The following is an 18,652-nucleotide window of genomic DNA, read 5'->3' as shown; positions in this document are numbered from 1 at the left end:
GCGGCGGCGGCGATGCCGGGGCCCGGGGCGCGGGCCGAGGAGGAGGAGCGGGAGGGCGCGGCGGCGGGTCCGGCGCGGGAGCCGGCGCGGCTGTGCGGCTACCTGCAGAAGCTGTCGGGCAAGGGCCCGCTGCGCGGCTACCGCAGCCGCTGGTTCGTGTTCGACGCGCGCCGCTGCTACCTCTACTACTTCAAGAGCCCGCAGGACGCGCTGCCCCTCGGCCACCTGGACATCGCGGACGCCTGCTTCAGCTACCAGGGTCCCGACGAGGCGGCCGAGGCCGGCGCCGAGCCGCCCGCGCACTTCCAGGTGCACAGCGCGGGCGCCGTCACGGTGCTCAAGGTGGGGAGCCCGCGCCTGGCGCCCCTCCCCGGCCCTCGCCGCCGCCGCCCTGCCGGCCCCCCTCTCCCCGCCTCGGCCGGCGCACCGGGCTTGTCCCCCTCCCGCCAGGGGCTGCGGGCTGCGCGGTGCCGGCTCCCCTCCTCCGCCCCTCACCTGGGCCCCCCGCGCGCGACGTGGACGCCTGCAGGCTTCTGGACCTGCCTGGGTTACGACCCCTCCGTGCTTCCGCTGCCGCTTCTGTCACGAGGCGGGCGGGGGGCGACCGTGGACCCCTGGCGGGGTGGGGCGGGGGGGGCAGGGCCTCCCCCGTAATTCCCTGCAGCCGCGCACGGCGGGGCAGGGGCGCTCAGCGAAGGTCGCACAGCCCGTAAGTGGCCAAGCCTGTTCCCTTGCTCCTCACTTCGCTGGGAGACGTGGGAGGGGGTTCCTTCAGCCGCTTCTGCCTTGCGCGGGCGAGGCTTCCTTCACCTGTGGCAGAGAAACCCCGCGTGGAAGATCGGTGGAGAGCCCTGGTGCTGGTGCCGGAGTCCTCCCCTGGCCTGGGGGGTCCCCTCCCCTGGCCTGGGGGGTCCCCTCCTCTCCCGGCCCTCGGGGCCCTCCTGCTGGAGCTCACAGCTCTCTCCTGGCCTGGCTCCCTGCCTGGGGGCTCTGAGCCCCCACCCTCAGTCCTCAGGCTGGGCTTTGCCCCCGGGCAGCAGGGCTGGGCTGGCCTGTCGGAGCGCTCTCCCAGACCAAGTGCAGAGCAGAGTGGGCTGTGCCTGCTTCCCGTGGCCGGGCGAGCCCAGGACTGTTCCCAGGCCTCCAGAGCACGCAGCAGCTGGGGCTGCTGCCCGAGGTCATCTCAGAGCCATGTCAGCTCAGCTGCCTCCATTCAGGCAGACTGATTCCTGGGTTCTTTCCGGCCCCTCCGCGCCGTCTGAGTGGGTGCAGACAGCCTGCTTCTGCAGGGGAAGCCAAGCAGGGTTGCAGTACAACTCCGGCTGACTTGGAGACCGTTTGTATAAACTTGGGAATGACTCCAGGGAGCGCACAGGGACCTCTGCCAGAAAAGGGCTTGTCCTCACTGTGCATGCGGGCAATCTGTGTCAGATGGATTTCCTGTGGAATTATTTGTTAACAAAGAAAATGGCGCATCCTGTTTCAGGTTTTCTCAGCTGACTTTGGAGCCCTCGGTCCGTTTTCTCATTGAGAGAAATGTGAGTAATGGAGGGTCGTCCCTCATGGGGCTTGGAGGTTCAGGTGAAGACGGTGGCCACAGAGCCGAGTGGCCTGAACTCACGTGGGTCTGCCACGCACGTGTGTTGGGCAGCGAGCGCCCCCTGTGTGTCCCAGCCCCCTCTGGTCTAGTGGGACGCTCACCTTCCTCCTTAGGGGGTGGTGAGCGTTCTGGAAATGTGGTGGGAACGTCTGGCAGAGCATAGGCCCTGCGTGGCAGCTGTACGAAATGACGAGTAGCATCTGGGGTCAAGTGTGTGGCATATTCGCGTAACGGAATGTTTATACAGCAGTGAGCGTGAAGAGATGACAGCTGAAGCGTTAGCTCGCATAAAACGGGGCAAGAAGATGGTACAGAGCGATTGCATACGGACAGCACCGTTGATGGAAGGTTATGAAGCTCACGCGGCTGTCTGCCGTGTCGTGAGTGCAGAGCAGCGGGAGGTGATGAGGCCTGGATTCGGGGCGGACTTGCTGCATAGGAAGAGGAGGCAGGCGTTCAGTGTGTTTGCACTGGACTGGGTGGTGGGTGCCCCAGGGCGCTTTAGAGCATTCTGTCCATCTTGTTCTATGTCCAGAATATTTTTAAAAAAAGGAAATCAGTTTTCACGTGCATTCCTGACTGAGGAATATGGAAAGTTGACTAGTCGCTGAGGGTCTGCTTTACAGAAACAGTGGGAATGGGAACACAGGCAAGGCTTCCCAAAAGAAGGGAGTGGTGGAGACGTGGGCTTCCGGAGTAGGGGCACGCTTTGAGAAGGCTGGTGTAGGGGATTCCTTTTGAGCTGTGGGAGTAAAACTTTCGTGGTGGTAAGGTGGGGATCAGCCGTTTATCTTCCTTGTCACCCGTCAGGGCCTGTAAGCATCCTCGGCCAGTGGGGAGCCCCTGATTTGCAGGGAGGATCTTAGGCTACTGAGGACTAAGCCCTGCTCGGGCTTCAGCTGGTTGCATATCATTTTACAGATACTATCTCTCTGGACAGATGACTTAGAAAAGAAGAATCAGCAATTTGCTTATTGCATTATCATGTGTTTCTTATTTTAAAGCGTCTTTTCAGTCCTCCTTGGCAAAGCTGTGGTTTCGTTGGGCTTTTTCGAAATGTTTTACTGCTTGAGTCTTAGTGAAAACTGATATTGGAATTTCTTGCTAAGCTTCTCTGTTGCTGAACTCGGGGATCTGGTCCAGCGCCTTGTTTTACAGACGAGGGAACAGAGGCCAGAGAGGGGCTGGGATTTGCTGGAGATCGGGAAGCTAGACTGAGACCCCCTCTGAGAGTCGACACTCCGGGAATAGCGAGTGTCCGAGATGCAGAGTGTGTAATTGTGTTAGGACGTCAGTGCTTTGGGATGAGATAAGGTGTAGCACTTTTCCCTTCACTGCATTTGATTTCTGTCCTTTTCACGTCGTGAGAAAGCAGCAGGGGCATTTTACATTTGGAAGCTGCTACGGCCATCAGGCAGAGGCCCGTGGTGCCAGGGCGGGTGAGGAGAGGGTGCTGCTCACCGGGCTTTCCGGGGCTCTGAGGAGCAGGGGACAGTTCTGGAGGGAGGCCAGCGTGTGACTGATGGGGGGGGTAAAGCATGAGCGGGAACCAGCCTCCTCTGCCGGGCCTCTGCAGGCCCTGGAACAAGGGGCAGCGTCAGCCTGTCAAGGACCAATTCTCCGCCCTCCACCCCTTTCTTGGGGCCGTTTGGTGCTCAAATGGACAAGGGGTCGGTTTCTGAGTCACATGTAACTACCCAGTCATGAGCCCACTTTCCTGGGAAGGATGCACATTCTCTGGTGTTGAAACTGCTCGCAGCTTAATGACAAACATTTGTCAGCCTGGGTAGTCATCGTGTGTCCCACGCAGAAGAGAGGCGGGGAACTCTGCCTTCCTGGCGCCACTAAGCTGTCCTGCCCGAGGGCATCCACTCGGGTCTCAAAGTGTTACTTAGATCTTTGGTCCAGACTTCGCTTTTCAGGGGTTTGTCAGGGCGGCCCAGCTAGGACACTCCTTAAAGCAGGTGCGGTGTCCTACGTGCGGTACCCCAGTGGCTTGCCCAGTCGTGCTGCCTGGCCTGGTGCTCCTTACGGCGTGGTCTGCACCCCGCTCCTGAAGTTTGCATCCTGATCTCCTGAGCGGTGCCCGTGCAGAGCAGGTGCCCCGGTGGGTATGTGTGCAGTGAGAGCACACAGGGTGGTCGCCCAGTAAGCACTGGTTTGGGGAGGGCTTCGGCCCTCTGGGAGGGTGAGCCAGATCCCCCAGTGTATCCAGTGACGCTCTCCCTTGCGGCATGCTGTGAGCGCCCACTGAATACGACAGGCATCAGCTACGCAGAGAGGGTGCGGCCCACCCAGAGCACAGTCAGTCCTGATTTTCGGGCTCTGGTGTTTCGTGCCCCTGGCTGGACGCCCCTGTAGCCGTGGGTGAGTGTTTTAAGTCCAGGGCCGCATGGGAAATATTTTAGGTCTTGCCACCACACCATTTGACTCCTCTGCTGTCATGATCCAGAAACAGCCATAAAATGAGTGTAACAGTGTTTCTGTAATTTTTACTTATGGACTACGAAATTTGAATTTCATGTGATTTTCACATGTCACAAAATACTGTTCTTTCAATTTTTTTTTCAACCATTTAAAAGCATAAAAACCATTCCTGGCGTGTAGGCGTATACACAGGCGATGGGCTGGATATGGCCCGGGACTGTGGTTCAGGGACTCACATGTTTCGGGGGGCCTGGGGCCCCTCTCACCCTGCGCTTAGGCACTGGGTGTGCAGGCTGAACGACATGGGCCAGTTCCTGCCTGGCGGGGCTTTCGGTAACGTGGGGAGACGGACGGTCACGGCAACGGGCACCGTGGGAGGAACGAGGTGTGAGCATGTGTGACGGGGGACCCGATCTAGTTCGCAGGGGAGGGCTGGGAGAGACTTGCAGAGGTGTGAAGGTTGGGTTCGTGTTGGCCACAGGGGAGAGGGGGAGGGGGCCTGGCGGGAGCAGAGGTGCGTAGGCGGGAGTGCTGTGTGTGGGGCTCTGGGAGTTCCAGGGGGCAGCCAGGGAGAAGGGGGCACAGCCTTTGGAGGGGGAGGCCTTTGGGGCCAGAGTGCAGGGATCAGCAGAGTTTTCAGTGGGGGTTGAGGGTTTTTTTTCTCTCTTCCAAATGGGTGGGTGGGTCACGCCCAGTACTCGCATCTAACGGCCTGGAGGACTGTCCAGCCTGTGTATGAAGGGTTGACATATGTATGTGACAGCCTGGCAGAAAGGTTTCAAAGGAAACAAACGTGAAGGTAAAGATACTGTGGCCTCTTGCTTCTTAGCACCACAGTTTCGGGGGGAGCGGGGTCTGGGAGGCCGCCTGGGGGGGCTTGTGTGGCTGGGGCCTGCCCTGCGGGGTGGACTGCCCATCCCAGAACATTCCTCATGACCACCTTCACCAAACGCTTGCCTCTTCCACCCGCTTTGCTCAAATGCACGTTGCCAACTTCCTTCCCCTTTGGAGGCAACCGTTTCTTAAGAAATGGGGGGAGCCGGGGCACCTGGGTGGCTCAGATGGTTAAGCGTCTGCCTTCAGCTCGGGTCATGATCCCAGGGTCCTGGGATCGAGCCCCACGTCGGGCTCCTGGCTCAGCGGGGAGCCTGCTTCTCCCTCTCCCTCTGCCTCTCTCCCTGCTCACGCTCTCTCTCTCTCTCTCTGCATCTCTGTGTCTCAAATGAATAAATAAAATCTTTAAAAAAAAAAAAAGAAAGAAATGGGGGGAGCATTTGGGGTTGAGGTGTGAACACCACCTGCCACCTCCCTGAGGCTCCTGAGGGCTGGACAGGTATCCTTGTTTAGATGCCTTTACCCATCAGCCCCTGGGGTGCAGCCTTGCTGTGTGGTCAGAAGTCAGACCATAACCTTCCTTCCAAGAACAGAAAAGATCCCGTTATTCTAGAAATGACTCTCTGGGGGAGGGGTTTAGACTAGGAACTGTCATTTCTCTTAGAGATTGATGCCGTCGGGTCTGAATGACACTGGAGTGGGTGGTGTTGGCCTACTTCCTGTTGGGTGTGGGCCTCAGCTGGGCTTGCTTGCTGTCCCAGAGGGAGCACAGAGTGGGTTTGGGAATTAGGGAGCCGTGGGGCTCCTAACCAGCCACCTGCTGTGCACCCTCCGACGCGGCGGAGATGCTCCCTGGGGAGCCCGCGGATCCCACACTTGCCCCATAAGCAGTGGCCCACCAGGCCACTCAGGAAACCCCATGTACACAGGTTGCCCCCTGAAGTGGGTCCAGTCCTGTCCGGGTATGTGAGCAGCTGGTGCTGTGTCCAGCTAGGGCACACGCAGCCCGAGGACAGAGATGGTCTGCAGCTCAGCACTGCATCCCCGGCGCGTAGGGGAAGGTCAGGCAGGTAGTCCGCACTCGGGGCACCCTGGCCGGCTGACCGAACGCTCCTGTTGCACAGAGGAGGTTCCCAGTGTCTGTTTATCCATTAGCACCTGCCGCCGTGTAAGCATTACGCTTTTTCCGCAGATACAGCAGTAATTTTCCCATTCGCTTAAGAAACTGCAGTACAAAGACTTTAAAAATACATCAGCACCTGATGGCTCTGGAGAACCTTTGCAGGAAATCGTATTTGTCTGTTGCCGTCAGTGTGGGGCGTGAATATCTGAGGCCCCCCCGCGTCCTGACCCTGGGGGAGGTGTGGCATCTTTCCACAGTGATGAAGGAGGGAGGCCTGCATGTAAAGGACTGATTTGGATGTGGCCCGGGGCCAGAAGGCTGTGGTCGGTGTGATCCTTGCAGAATTGGAGAGGCCTGCATGGTGCAGTCAGGTTTGGATGGAACTGTAGCTGCTCAAAGACTGAGAGCCTCGTGTGCCCACGGACATGTCCCCGGTCAGACGGGAGTCCGTGTCTTCATTCGCTGACCTTTCTCAGGTTGACAGCGTGGGGAAACTGGACCCTGGTGGGGAGGGATCCCAAGCTGCGTCCTTGGGACTGTTCCCCAGGGCCAGCCTCCGGGAAGGAGCGCGTTCTCGTGCAGTGTGCCCCTCGGACGAGAACCTGTCTGAGTGTTGGGTGGCAGGCCTGGCAGTGGACGGTGCGGGCAGGCCCTGCCATCGGAGATGTCGATCTTGGATTAGAGGGATTATTTTGTTTCCCCTGCAGCTCTGTGATGTCCAGGGAAGACTGCTGGTGGACAGGCTGGCCTGACAGTCCTGGGCGTGGTGTGACCAGTCAGCCCTTCGCCTGGCCAGTTCTGTGGCGTGAGGCCCTCGTGGGCACCCGGCGGGAATCAGCCATTGCCTCTGGCCTTGGGGAGCTTGCCCAGCCTGTTCCGGGCTGTGACTGGGGCGTTGTCGTTAAGCGGCTCGGTGACTTGGAGGGAGTCCTTACGCGCTTTTGCTCCAGGGGTCACTGCCCCCGAGTCGGAACTGAAGGGGCCGTGACCCGGGGCGCCAGCACGAGGGAACAGGCCTTCAGTGGGGTGGTGGCGGATACGCGAACCGTGTGTCCTGTTCACCCAGCAGCTCGGTGATGTTTGCTTTGTGTTCCCGCTCTAGGCCGTGGGCAGGCAGTTCGGCTCATGCTGGGTCAGTGGTGGACAGGCACCTAAACTGGGCATTTGCCCGTTTTCTGCTGCAGTGTAGCTTCAAGATGGCGAGTCGCGTGGGGATTGGACGTGAGCGGTGTAGACGGTCTGCTTCCAGGAGGGGTTGGCTTAGTGGGAAGCACGCATCCTGTCGGGAGCCTTCTCTCGGGCGGCGTGTGCCAGAGGGGGACAGGCCCCCGGCAGCTGGGGTGTCCCGTGAGCTGTGCCCGCTCGCCCGGTGTCCGGGTTCACGCTGCGCCCACACACTTCCTGTCCCGGGCGACGTGCTGACAGAGCGCTCGAGCTGGCTGCCGTTCGGAGGAAGCGTGCTGTTCAGAGCCGTGGTTCTCAGCTGTAGGAGAAAAGCCTGTGGAGAACGCACCCGGCGGGCTCGCCCCAGCCGCCCTGATGCAGTCGGTAGGCGGGGTGTGCCTCGGGGAAAGGCACGCTTACCAGCCCGACCCTCCGGCCGCAGGTGTGCATGCCTGCGGCTGGGAGCCACCGTTGCCCTGGGCCGTGAGCGACCGCTCCCTCCGCGGCGAGCACAGAGGGCCTGTTGGGGACGGCCTTCTGTGTGGACTGGAAGTAGCTTGGCCGTGTGGGTGGAGGCCAGGGGGCGTGAGCCCCGTGTCCGTGGGCCAACGCTCTGTGGTTTCTGTGTGTGTATCTGCTTTGCATTCTGAGTTTCTACAGCACTGGTTTGGGGCTTGTCACCCTCTCCCCGATCCCCTGAGGCCCTGAGGTTTGTGTCTCCCGCGCCGGCTGCTCGGTCCTGGGCAGCACCGCGTGCTGGTGCCCCTCCAGGGGCGTTGGTGGGCATCCTGGGGGTATTTCTGGGAGAGCGTCGTCATGGCCACCCCCGCGTAGCTGGTCAGGACTTGGAGGGCCCCCAGATTTCACCCAGCCAAGGGTGAATTACAGAATGATGCCGAGGAGCCACCCGACCTGTTCCTGAGACGCCAGCTCGGCCCGAGAGACGGTTGGAGACCAGGTGCCCCCCAGGCACCCCGCAGACTCGCTTGAAGGGCAGCGGATCTCTGCGGCCACACTCCCCTGCCCCCGGGTCTCTGGCTCATGGAGTCTGGGACCCCAGTTCCTAAACCTTCATACGAAGTCCTTCCTGTGTCCTGCGTCTGAGTAAAACGCGTCACGTGGGAGCAGGACAGCGTCGCGTGGTGTGTGGGAACCGTCAGGGCGGGGGGCTGGGGTGTGGACCGTCCCGCGGCTGCTGCAGCTTTTAACTCCCCCAAGCTCACAGGGCCCTGGCTCTCCCCAACTGTGCAACAGCAGGGCCAATAGGGAGCCACGGGAATGCAGCCGGGGTCTGCGGGGGCCACGTGCCCCGTTGTGTCTCCGGGCTCCCGCACTTCCTGCAGGGAGAGGAGAGCCAGAGTCACCTGAGTCTGTCACCTGGCCCAGCCCCCCACAGCCCTTGTCTTTGGGGCCCCTTTCCTGCGAACGTGCTTCAGCTTGTTCTGTGTCAGGATCCCCTCCTCCCCGTCCTCACCTTTGCTTGCTGGTCTCTGTGACATCCGTTAATGCTGGGAGGGTGTCAGGACGGATGCGTCTGTGTCAGCGTATTTGCTTTTAAAAAGAGGGTGCTTTGGGGCGCCTGGGTGGCTCAGTCGTTAAGCGGCTGCCTTCGGCTCAGGTCATGATCCCAGGGTCCTGGGATCGAGCCCCACGTCGGGCTCCCTGCTCGGTGGAGAGTCTGCTTCTCCCTCTCCCTCTGCCTGCCTCTCTGCCTACTTGTGCTCTCTCTCTGTCAAATAAATAAATAAAATCTTAAAAAAAAAAAAAAGAGGGTGCTTGGGTGATAAACGGGAGCCCCCCCACTGACTTCCGCCTCCCACGTGGGTGGCAGGTGGGGCACCTCCCCTGGGGTCTGGGTTCTTGCTCAGCCTTCGGAAAGGATTGAGATTGCAATTGTGTAACTATTTTGATAGAGTATATAAAATGCCGATTTTAAGATAGTTTGAAAAGAGAAGAGGTCAGAGCTCTCGTGGCACCCACTGGAGGAGCGGAGTGCCATGCGGATGCTCCCCACTCTGCTGGGCCTGGAGGTCCTGCCTGGGTTCCCTTCCCGGCATCTGCCGCTGGCTCAGACACAGGACTTCCCGTCTGTTTCGTTGGTTCGGGGCCAGACCTCATGAGATTCTTTCCAGGCTCGTGATTTTGAAACATTCAAAAGAAAATTTGGAACCTAAAGTTATTTATCAGATCTGGCTTGTGGTCTGTTTTTCATCAGAGTGTTATATCCTCAGGCTGCTTACGATATTCTTGTGCTTTTATTGCTTAGATGCGCAGTCTTGGGAATCCAGATGTCCTCCTTCAGATTTAAGAAACAAAATTCCGTCCCCATGAGCAGCCATCGTGTCCTGTTAAGCAGCGCGCCGAGTGAGGTGCACACGGAGCCCGCCCCGCGTGCACCCTCCTTTCTGTAACCCTGCTGTGAACGTGGTCATGCTGTTCTTCGTAGATGGGGGGGGGGGGGGGGGCCTATGGGGAGGAGCCCAGAGCCTGGACGACTGGAGTGCTGCCCTCACACGGCAGGATCGGATCGGGTTGGGGGTGTTTGGATTGGGCAGCGAGGAGGAGTTTGCAGGCGGTTGCTGGTGCGGCGTGGGCCCGGTTAGCATGCGGGTCGCACGGCCCGCGGACGCCATCAGGGAGCCTGGAAGCATGGGGCGCGCGTGGCTCCGCTGCGTCTGGAGGGGGACGCCGAGGACGGCAGGCCCGTCAGCTCGCTGCTGGGGGGCACGAGGTGGATGTGCCGGGAGAACCCCAGGGAGCGCGAGTGGAGAGACTGGCGGGGTCCTCGCCTTGATGGCTGGCGACTCCTGCGGGCTGGAGCGCGGCTTCCCTGCAGTCTGTCTGTGAGAAATGTCTTCAGCGCGGGATCGTGGGGCCCCGTGGACCACGGCGGTGCTCTCTGACCTGGTGCAGTGGTGCCCACCCCGCAGTGTGTCCCGAGGGCCGCTGGCCCTGGCGGGGAGGCCAACGGTCCTCGCCGAGGACCCCACACGCCCACAGGGGCTCACGGTCAGCCTCCCGGCGCTCAACAAAAACCGTGCGGAGCTTGAGTCCTGCGGGGATGCCGGGAGGACGGGCGTGCGCCCCTCCCTCCTCCTCCGTGTGACAGCAAGCAACCCAGACCCGGTCTGAATCTCCACGGAGCCACTCCGGCCCTGAGGTCGCCGGTGATGGTGGAGACGTGATCGCCGCACCCGGGGGACGCGCCCTGGTGAGCTGACTTGACCCTCGGAGCCGCGGCTGCAGGTCCGTTGCTGTTGTCACTCACGCCCTCCTGGGGGCATCGGACCCCCGCGCACGGCGCCCGGGGCGTGAGCCCAGATGTCTGGCTCCCAGCCCTGGTGCCTACCCCAGGGGCAGGCAGGGACCGCGGTCTGGGCGGTCGTGCGCTTCCGGCGACGGCGCATGCCCGCGTTCAGTCCGCTGCCGCCGTGATGATGGCATCCCGCTGGTGCCTGGCACTGTTGCAAGTGTGTGGACGCGTCACAGCCGGTGTGTTGTGCTCGGTTGTGTGAAGGAAAGCGGGATGGGTGTCTGGGGACGGGAGAATGTTTGGAAGGACTCCCAGCGAAGTGTGCATGACGTCATGTCTGGTGACGGGTTGCGGTCAGTTTCTCTTCTTTCTGCCTTTTGCAGAGTTTGCACAGCAAACGTGGGTTGTTACTCTTGTTTGAAATAAAAGTCTCCAATATGCTGTGGCATTTGTTAACGAAGGTGAGCGGAAGCTCCCAGGCGGGCAGGGATCCTCGGACGAGTACGGGCTGCGTGCACCTCCGCCCCTGCAGGTTGTTTGCTCTCTGTCTCCGTTTGTCATTTGTCGTTTAATTCTGGGTGGTGTGGTGGAGTTTTGGGACAGACAGACATTTTCTCTACTGCCTTGCTTTTTGGGATTAGAAAGGTCTTTCCGTTCCAAGAGAATAGGACTGTTGCAGTGGCAACTTCCCCTTTGTTTCTGGGGAGAATAATCAGCCCCGTGAAACCCACACCTCCTGCCCGGAGCCGGCTTCCGGGGGGCCGCGTGCGGGAAACAGCCCTCGAGGGTCAGTCTGTCTGGCCTTCAGTCTGGGGCTCAGCCTCGGAAGAGCGCTTGGCCTTGCCAGGTGCACGCGGCCCTGGAGCTCATACATATCTCTGCTGGAAGCTTCTGTGTGGATTGCGTCTGCCGCACGGCAGGTTTAGAGTCCAGAGTCAGACCCGCTTGCGCACCTTTGAAAAGCGCGGAAACCTACACGGCTCTCGTGGGATGCAGAAGAGACAGAAACTTAATTACGTAGGCATTTTCTTTGGGCGCTTTAAATGACCTTTATGCACATTCAAATCTGGAATCAAATTTGAATTCATTTTAATGCAAATTTCTAACCAATTGTCCTAAGGCCATTGTTTAATAATGACTACTTCTTCTGATCTCGTTTCGGATGCTGCATTTGACTGGGCTCAGCTCCGGACTCCCCACATGCACACCGGGCTGGTCGCGCCTTCCTCACGGCCTCCCTGCTCGGAAGGGCAGAGCCCCACGCCTCCTTTGTTTTGTCCAGAACTCTTGAACTTTAAAGTTTAGGTGAGTTTTCCTTTAGAATGTTGACTGGATTTTTGGAAAGTTTCCGTAACGTACAAGGGTTTCTTAGGCCAGGCATTTTGTATTTTGGTTGTAATTAGGAATGTGTTTCTAGCTGTTTATTGCTGTTGGAAAGGAAACCGTTTGCTCACTGGGTGTGGCTGAGGCAAGAATCTACCCGGTCTCACCCAGTTCTGTGTCCCCGGTGTGGACGGGGCACTTGGCCCAAGTTAGGCGCTTGGTAAATATTTGCCGAGTGAACGAACAAACATTTTTGTGTACGTGGCATTTTTCCCTTTTCCTTCTTTTGGATTACTTCAGATAGATGCCCAGGAATGACGTTGGGTCGAAGGGGACGAGCGTAGTGCGGCTTCTTCCGTGTGCTGAGGTTCCGTGGGTGGAGGTTCCTTCCCACAGGGCTGGAGACCCCAGGGTGCAGAGCTTGGCCCAGGGGGTCGCGTGGTGGGAATGTGGGTAGGGGACAGCGCCTGACTCCCGTGATGCTGCTGGGTCGCTGCACCAGCCCCTCCCCCAGGAACACGCCCACCTGCTGGGAGTGGGCCCTGAATGAACTCACTTGTGACCAGATGACCTTATTACAGGACTTCTCTGCGCCCCGGGGAGAGAGTCAGACTTGGGGGAATGTCCAGGGGAAGGGCAGGGGCTGGGGCCCTTCCCCCAAGTGTGGGCTTCTGGGTTTGGGGCCGGTGGAGGTCTGGGGACCGAGTCTGTGGGAGCAGCTGGGGCACCGTGTGGTTCTTCTCAGCCACTGAGGACTCAAGTCCACGTCCAGCTGGATGTGGGTGGCCTGGTTTTCATTCTCTGACCTGACCTGACATGGCACCTAAATGCAGCAGGTGTCTCAGATCAGGACCATGCCCGCCCAGTGCGAGTCTGTCCCCTGGTCTGCAGCTCGGATGGCTGGGTAGGGACAACCAGAATAGCTTTCTGAGATGTTCTGTGTGGCTCGTGTTGGGACTGGGATTAGCAGTCTTGGGGCAGTGGGAGCAGCTAGGCACGAGGGGAGAGTCGGATATCTGAACCGTCAGGCACCTTGGACAGCGTTGAGAGCAGCAGGTCTGACGTCTGCCTTCAGGGAACTCAGGCTAATGAGGGGCACATGAGGCGTGTGCCTCCCTCCGTGGGAAACTGACCTGGGGTACGCAGTGTCATCCTGTTCGGAGGATAGAGAGAACATGCAGGCTCCGGTCAGGGAAACCTCCTCTGGAGGTAACATTTGCATTGGGCTTTGAAGGATGTATAGGAGTTGGGGAGACAGTGTTCAGGGAGACCTAGGATATGGCCCTCAGACGGCAGATACTGGCACCTGGCCTCTTGCTGGACACTTACCTCCCACAGGCACCTGCTGAGCTGAGCCTTGGCTCTGCCCCTTCCAGCATGATTGGAGTGCCCATCTGGCTCTCCAGAATTTGGGATTAGAGCATTGTAAATTGGGGGTAGGGGGCAGATCTTGTCTCCCAGTCCTGCTGCCCATCCATCTGGCCGGCAGGTGCCGGGCAGATACGGTGTGGTGGCGGTAGGCTTCAGCTGGGCTGGGGCTCAGTGGAGGGCACTCCTGGTGATGGGCTCATGGAGGTGTTCCGTGATGTCAGATTGCTTGAGGGTCCTACTTGCCCCGTTGGAGAAGGGCAGAGGGGGTATTGAAACTGTGAGCCATCAGCCAGACTAGCCGGACTCGTCGTTGGTCCCTAAAGAGCGTTGGCATCTCCACGGTTAAAGAACAGAGAAGTCACCTTGAGTCCTACAGCCCTGTGGGAGGGGAGAAGTGGAGGCTGCCCCACGCCCCAGGAACCTGATGCCCTTGGCCTCCGCTTCGATCCCCAAGGCTGCTTCCCACCCGGTGGCCTTCCCACCAACCTTGGCTCCCAAAATGGACTGCATTTATCATCACAGTCTAGAGTAGAACAGTTGAGACACACACAGTATGAACCATGATATACCTGCTTTAAGCTTTCTTTTTTTTAAGATTTTATTTGTCAGAGAGAACGCACGAGCACAAGCAGGGGGAGCAGCAGGCCAGAGGGAGAAGCAGGTTCCCCATTGAGCAGAGAGCCCGATGCGGGGCTCGATCCCAGGACCCTGAGATCATGACCTGAGCCGAAGGCAGATGCTTAACGACTGAGCCACCCAGGCGCCCCCGTGCTTTAAGTTTTCAAGTATAGGTGAGATAATGCGATGCATCCAGAGTATTCCGTCGTGTGGCGCCTGCCGCATTTCCCGTGCTCTGTGGCCTCGTGTGTCCAGTGGAGGCTGTGCTGGGCAGATCTGGAGGAACTTTCCGTGTTGAACCCAGACTGAACCCGGGGCGACCGAGATTCTCGTTAGTGATTGTGATCTAATCAGGTTGGGGCGAGGTTGGCTCTCAGCTCCACCCCCCCTCCGTGCAGAGCTGCCGAGGGAACACATGGAGGCTGGCTGGACGTCCACTGATGGGCTGCCTGGCGCGGTGGGTGCCGCCCTGCCTTGCAGTCCCTGTGTGTCTGTCCAGGGGTCTCGGCTCGGACAGCGCGAGCCCCGGAGCCTTTCACTAGCTGCTCGGGATCGACATCGACAAGCTTTCAGCGCTTTCTGGATTTTTAAAAAGGGAAGGAACCCCAGTTAATCATTGCCTCGAGGCGGTTTTCCCTGCTGTATTGACCAGATTTCTGTAACATGAATAATAGGTCAGACATTGAAAGCATGTGACTTTAATGTTTGTTTTTGCCTGGGGAATTTAGTGAGAGAGGATCACGAGGTTGCTAACTGTTCCCCGGCCAGATTTCCCGCTTTAAACCGAGGATTCCCGTTCAAGCAGATCTGTCGCGGTGCCCGCCATGCGGGGGCAGTGGGAGAGGTTCTCAACAGGGCCCACTGCCCAGCACCCTTCCCGGCACTTGGTGTTGTCAGTTTTAAAAAGTTTTACCCATCCAACGCGCTCTCTGGTTTCCAGCCTGCCATGTCTGTTGGTGCCCTCCCAGAGGCTAACAGGTGGAAATACGGTTATTTGATGCGGCGCGGCCGGGACGCCACCCCAGACTGAGCGAGGCGTGAGCTCTCTAGACGGGCGTTGTGCGTGCGCCACGTGCAGGGTCAGCGAGAACATCAGCCGTCCTGAAACCGTCTGCGGACGGTGTTCTGTGGTCCTGGAATTCCAGGTCCCACAGGCAGGAGGATTTCTCACTGGGGCTGAAGTCCCGCTGTCCTTGCTATTTGCTCCGCCCACTTGCATGAGCAGCGGCTGCCCGTCCCGATGGTGAAGTCTTTGACCTGTGCTTCCTACCAGCGCCGTCCACAGGGCAGGGTGCTTCCGCCCGCCCCGCGTGTGGCCGTAACGCACTCTCTGCTTCCGTCTTTGCAGGCCCCTAATCGTCAGCTCATGACCTACTGGCTGCAGGAGCTCCAGCAGAGGCGGTGGGAGTACTGCAGCAGTCTGGACATGGTGAAGTGGGACAGCAGGGCCTCCCCGACCCCAGGGGATTGCTCTAAGGGTCTCGTAGCCAAAGATAACTCAGGTAAGTCACAGGTGGGGGGACCCGCGTCCGATCCTCGTGCACAGCTGTTTGCCACGGCAGGTCAGCTGGATGGACGTTCCGAACCAAAGTAGCGATGATCCCTTTCCAACGGTGGCGTTCCCTACTTTCCGGGGGCTTCCATGTACGGAGTCGTATTCAAGCCTGATGACGACCCCTATGTTGCCTGCCTGTGCCCCCCTTAAGGTGACGCACCCGCCTCCCCCGCCGATGCGTTCACAGACGTTTGTATGCGCTTTGTTCTCAAAGCCATGCTCCTGACATCTCCCCAAGGAGACTTTAACGATTCCATTTTATTCTAGGTTTTTGTGGCATTTCAACAACTCTTGCTAATTCCCAGACAGTCTCAGTGTAGAGATAATGGGGCTTTTTGTTTGAATATCGAGACAGTGAAACGCCACGGCGTCCTCGTGACGGGTTGTGTTGAGCAGCACTTGCTTGCTGACCGTCCGTGCCGGGGCTCCTGCCTTCCTCATGGGAGAGGGCAGGCCACGGAGGCCTGAAGCCAGGCGTGACAGGTGCACACGCCAGGGTCAGCCAGTGACGGCTGGTTCTCTCGCCTACAAAGAGGTGAGGTCTGCACTTCCTGACGCCCGCGGGACCTTCTGCTCCTCAGAGCACAGGCTCCGTCAAGTTCCCTGCAAGCCACAGCTGCCTTGCTCCAGAAGCAGATGCCCACAGAGCCCCACCCTGCAGGCCCCTGCTGCCCTGCCCACCGTGTGCTCGACAGCCACAGCAGGGTCTGTGGCCAGACCCCGCGGTCAGTGACATGGTCACACCTGTCCACACGCACTCCCGTGAGGTCCTCACGTCGTTCTCAGGGGCGCCCACACCCTGAGGGCACCAAGAGCCGAGGGGGCACCTCTGTGTTCCGTGCACAGTTCCTCTGGGTGTTTGAAAGCCGCTCTCCTAGGGGTTTTGACCAGAAGCAGCTCCGTGACCCTGCTGGTGCCTCAGGTGGGGCTCATACCGTCTGTCTGTTCCTTTAGTCTTAAAGTTTAGTGGTTTATAATCTCCATGCCCAACGTGGGGCTCAGCCTCGAGATGGAGGGGTGCACACTCTAGCGACCAAGCCAGCGTGACGCCCTGGTTCCTTTATTCTGAGGACGGAGTACGTCTGACAGACCCAGGGCGCTAGACCGAAGGGTGTTTGTAACTCAGATTTGTATTAAAAAGAAAGCTTTCCTTGTCTTCTGACCTCGTTGCCCCTTCTTCGGGGCATTCTCATTTTCGTCCACGCTGTCGCGCCAGCACCCGCGGCCCTGACATCGCGGGAATGGACAGCTCTGGTGGGCAGGTGGTTGTGCGTCCTGGGAGGAAGCTCCGTCGGCCAAAGTGGCCCTGGGGCCCCGAGCTGAAAGTACATACTACCACCTGGGCCGCCAGCAAGTCTGCCGAGCCCTGCTCCACTGCCCCGGCACGTCTGTCTGTCTGAGCTGCGGTCTGCTCATCAGCGGGATGGAGAGCGTGCCCTGCTCCAGTCTGTGGTCTGGGTGGTGGGATCTAAGGACTGAGAAGTCACAGTCCGTGCTCTCGAGGAGCGGGTGAGGGGCCCAGGCCGGTGCAGGCAGCTGTGAGAGGCGGTCTGAGGAGCGCGGCGCAGCGTGAGCCCGGCCAGCCTCGGGGTGCAGAAGGAGGTCCAGCGGGAGCGAGAGGCCAGAGAGGAAGCTGGATGGATGGTCAGGGGCCAGACCTGGGGGTGCATCAGCAGACAAGGGAGAGCAGGGTGAGCGACGGCTGGGACGTGCTGAGTGCTGGGGAAGGCACCGGTCAGCGGGATGGGGCTGGGATGGGGCTGGAAGCCGTGGTGGCCACAGCTCTGGCAGGGGGGGCGGTGGAAGGAGGTGGGCGGTGGGGCAGGGGCGAGGTGGAAGGGCTGGAGGATTTGGAGGTGGGGCAGGTGGGAGGGAGGGGAGGCCCGGCAGGGGGCTGGAACGCGAACCACCTGTCCACCCCTCGCAGTCCTGTCATGAGGGGCAGATGGGCGACTGCATTACGTGTAAAAGTACGTTGAAATTCTGAGTTGGTGAGGATTACATTCAGCTGCAGTCGGCGGGGAACCTGACTCACAGGGATGTGTCTGTCTCGTGAGGCGCTGTTCGCGGTCCGTAGTGGGTCAGCTTTCCCAGTCCGCTGCTGTCGGTGCCACGGGGGTCGGAAAGGAGGCGGCTCTCCCCGGAGCCCTCGGTCTGTGCCTCCTTCGCGGGGGGTGCCGTGGCCGTCCCCAAGCCCCAAGCTCCCGGGACATTCGTCAGGCTGCACAGGAGGAATGGCTTGGTTGTGTCTATCTGCTCCGCCTGTCTGCACCCCGCAGCCCGGCCCCCACGGGAGCGCTGTGCCGGACGCACACGGACCCCGCACGTCCCCGCGCCTGCATGGTAAAGACTTAGTTTCCACACAAAGGAATACTTGGCGAAGACGAAGTGCAGGGTTCAGAGCCCTTCCCAGCTGCGGGGCACGAGGCAGCCAGAGCACAGGAAGCAAGCACAGGAGGCTGACGGCCCCGCTCCAGGAGCTGCATGCAGTTCGTTTTGCTGAGCTCACTTCCCATGTAGGCTGATAAGCAACCAGCTGGGGATGACAACACCTTGTCTTTGAGACTTCCTGCGAGTCGGGGGCCATGGAAGCACTCACGGTCACAGGGGTCTTGAGTGCCCAAGTACCCATCAGAGCACGGCAGGTGCTTCCTGCAGAAAATGGCAGGACGGTTTGAGGGGAGACCACACACTTCCTTCTCGGGCGGGCGGGCAGGCGGGGCGGCGGCTGCTCCTTTCGGCCCCACGGTCTGTGCAGGGACTGCAGCTGGCAGAGGGAAGGCCCACATGGGGCCGGATGCAGACCCAGCCTGGCAGACTGCGACGGCTCCACGGACTCGTTTCACCTGTCACCTGGTAAGCTGATCAGAGAGGCTGTGCTTCTCTCTGTGACCCCATTTGTAAAGTACTGCAAATGCTACGTGTTGTTCGGAAGTGTACGTCACGGTGACTCGCGCGTGGTGCCCAAGGGGCAGCCGGTCCCAGTGGGGAGAGCTCACGGGACTTGGGTACACACCGTTCTCCCATGTGTGAACAGGATGTTCTTTGAGGCTCCTTGTGGCCTCATATCAGGCCGGGCAAGTGTGTGAGGATGGCTTCTAGTTGTACGTGGGAGGGGCCTCCTTGGAACCCGGCTGTGGGTGGAGGGGGGGGTGCAGGTGAGCTGGGTGGGTGTTGGTGAGGGCGGAGGGGGTGCGGGTGAGCTGGGTTGGTGATGCTGAGGGCGGAGGGGGTGCAGGTGAGCTGGGTGGGTGATGCTGAGGGTGGAGGGGATGCAGGTGAGCTGGGTGGGTGTTGGTGAGGGCGGAGGGGGTGCGGGTGAGCTGGGTGGGTGTTGGTGAGGGCGGAGGGGGTGCAAGTGAGCTGGGTGGGTGATGCTGAGGG

The 18,652-nt window shown here is 59.9% G+C and overlaps 1 protein-coding gene across 1 annotated transcript in view; it reads left to right on the top strand.

Annotated features, from left to right (window-relative positions):
* Nucleotides 1-12: 12 nt before the first annotated feature.
* The window catches only part of TBC1D2B (TBC1 domain family member 2B), a 63,953-nt gene continuing 45,313 nt past the window's right edge, over nucleotides 13-18,652 (top strand). The window contains exons 1-2 of the mRNA XM_035024336.1: nucleotides 13-342; nucleotides 15,062-15,215. Coding sequence (XP_034880227.1) covers nucleotides 13-342; nucleotides 15,062-15,215 — 484 coding nt within the window. The remainder of the gene's footprint in view (nucleotides 343-15,061; nucleotides 15,216-18,652) is intronic.

Source organism: Mirounga leonina, unplaced genomic scaffold, assembly GCF_011800145.1.
Source record: "Mirounga leonina isolate KUSES-001 unplaced genomic scaffold, KU_Mleo_1.0 Mir_178, whole genome shotgun sequence".
Taxonomy (NCBI): domain Eukaryota; kingdom Metazoa; phylum Chordata; class Mammalia; order Carnivora; family Phocidae; genus Mirounga; species Mirounga leonina.
Note: the sequence above shows the minus strand (reverse complement) of the source record. Positions and strands in the feature narration are given on the sequence as shown.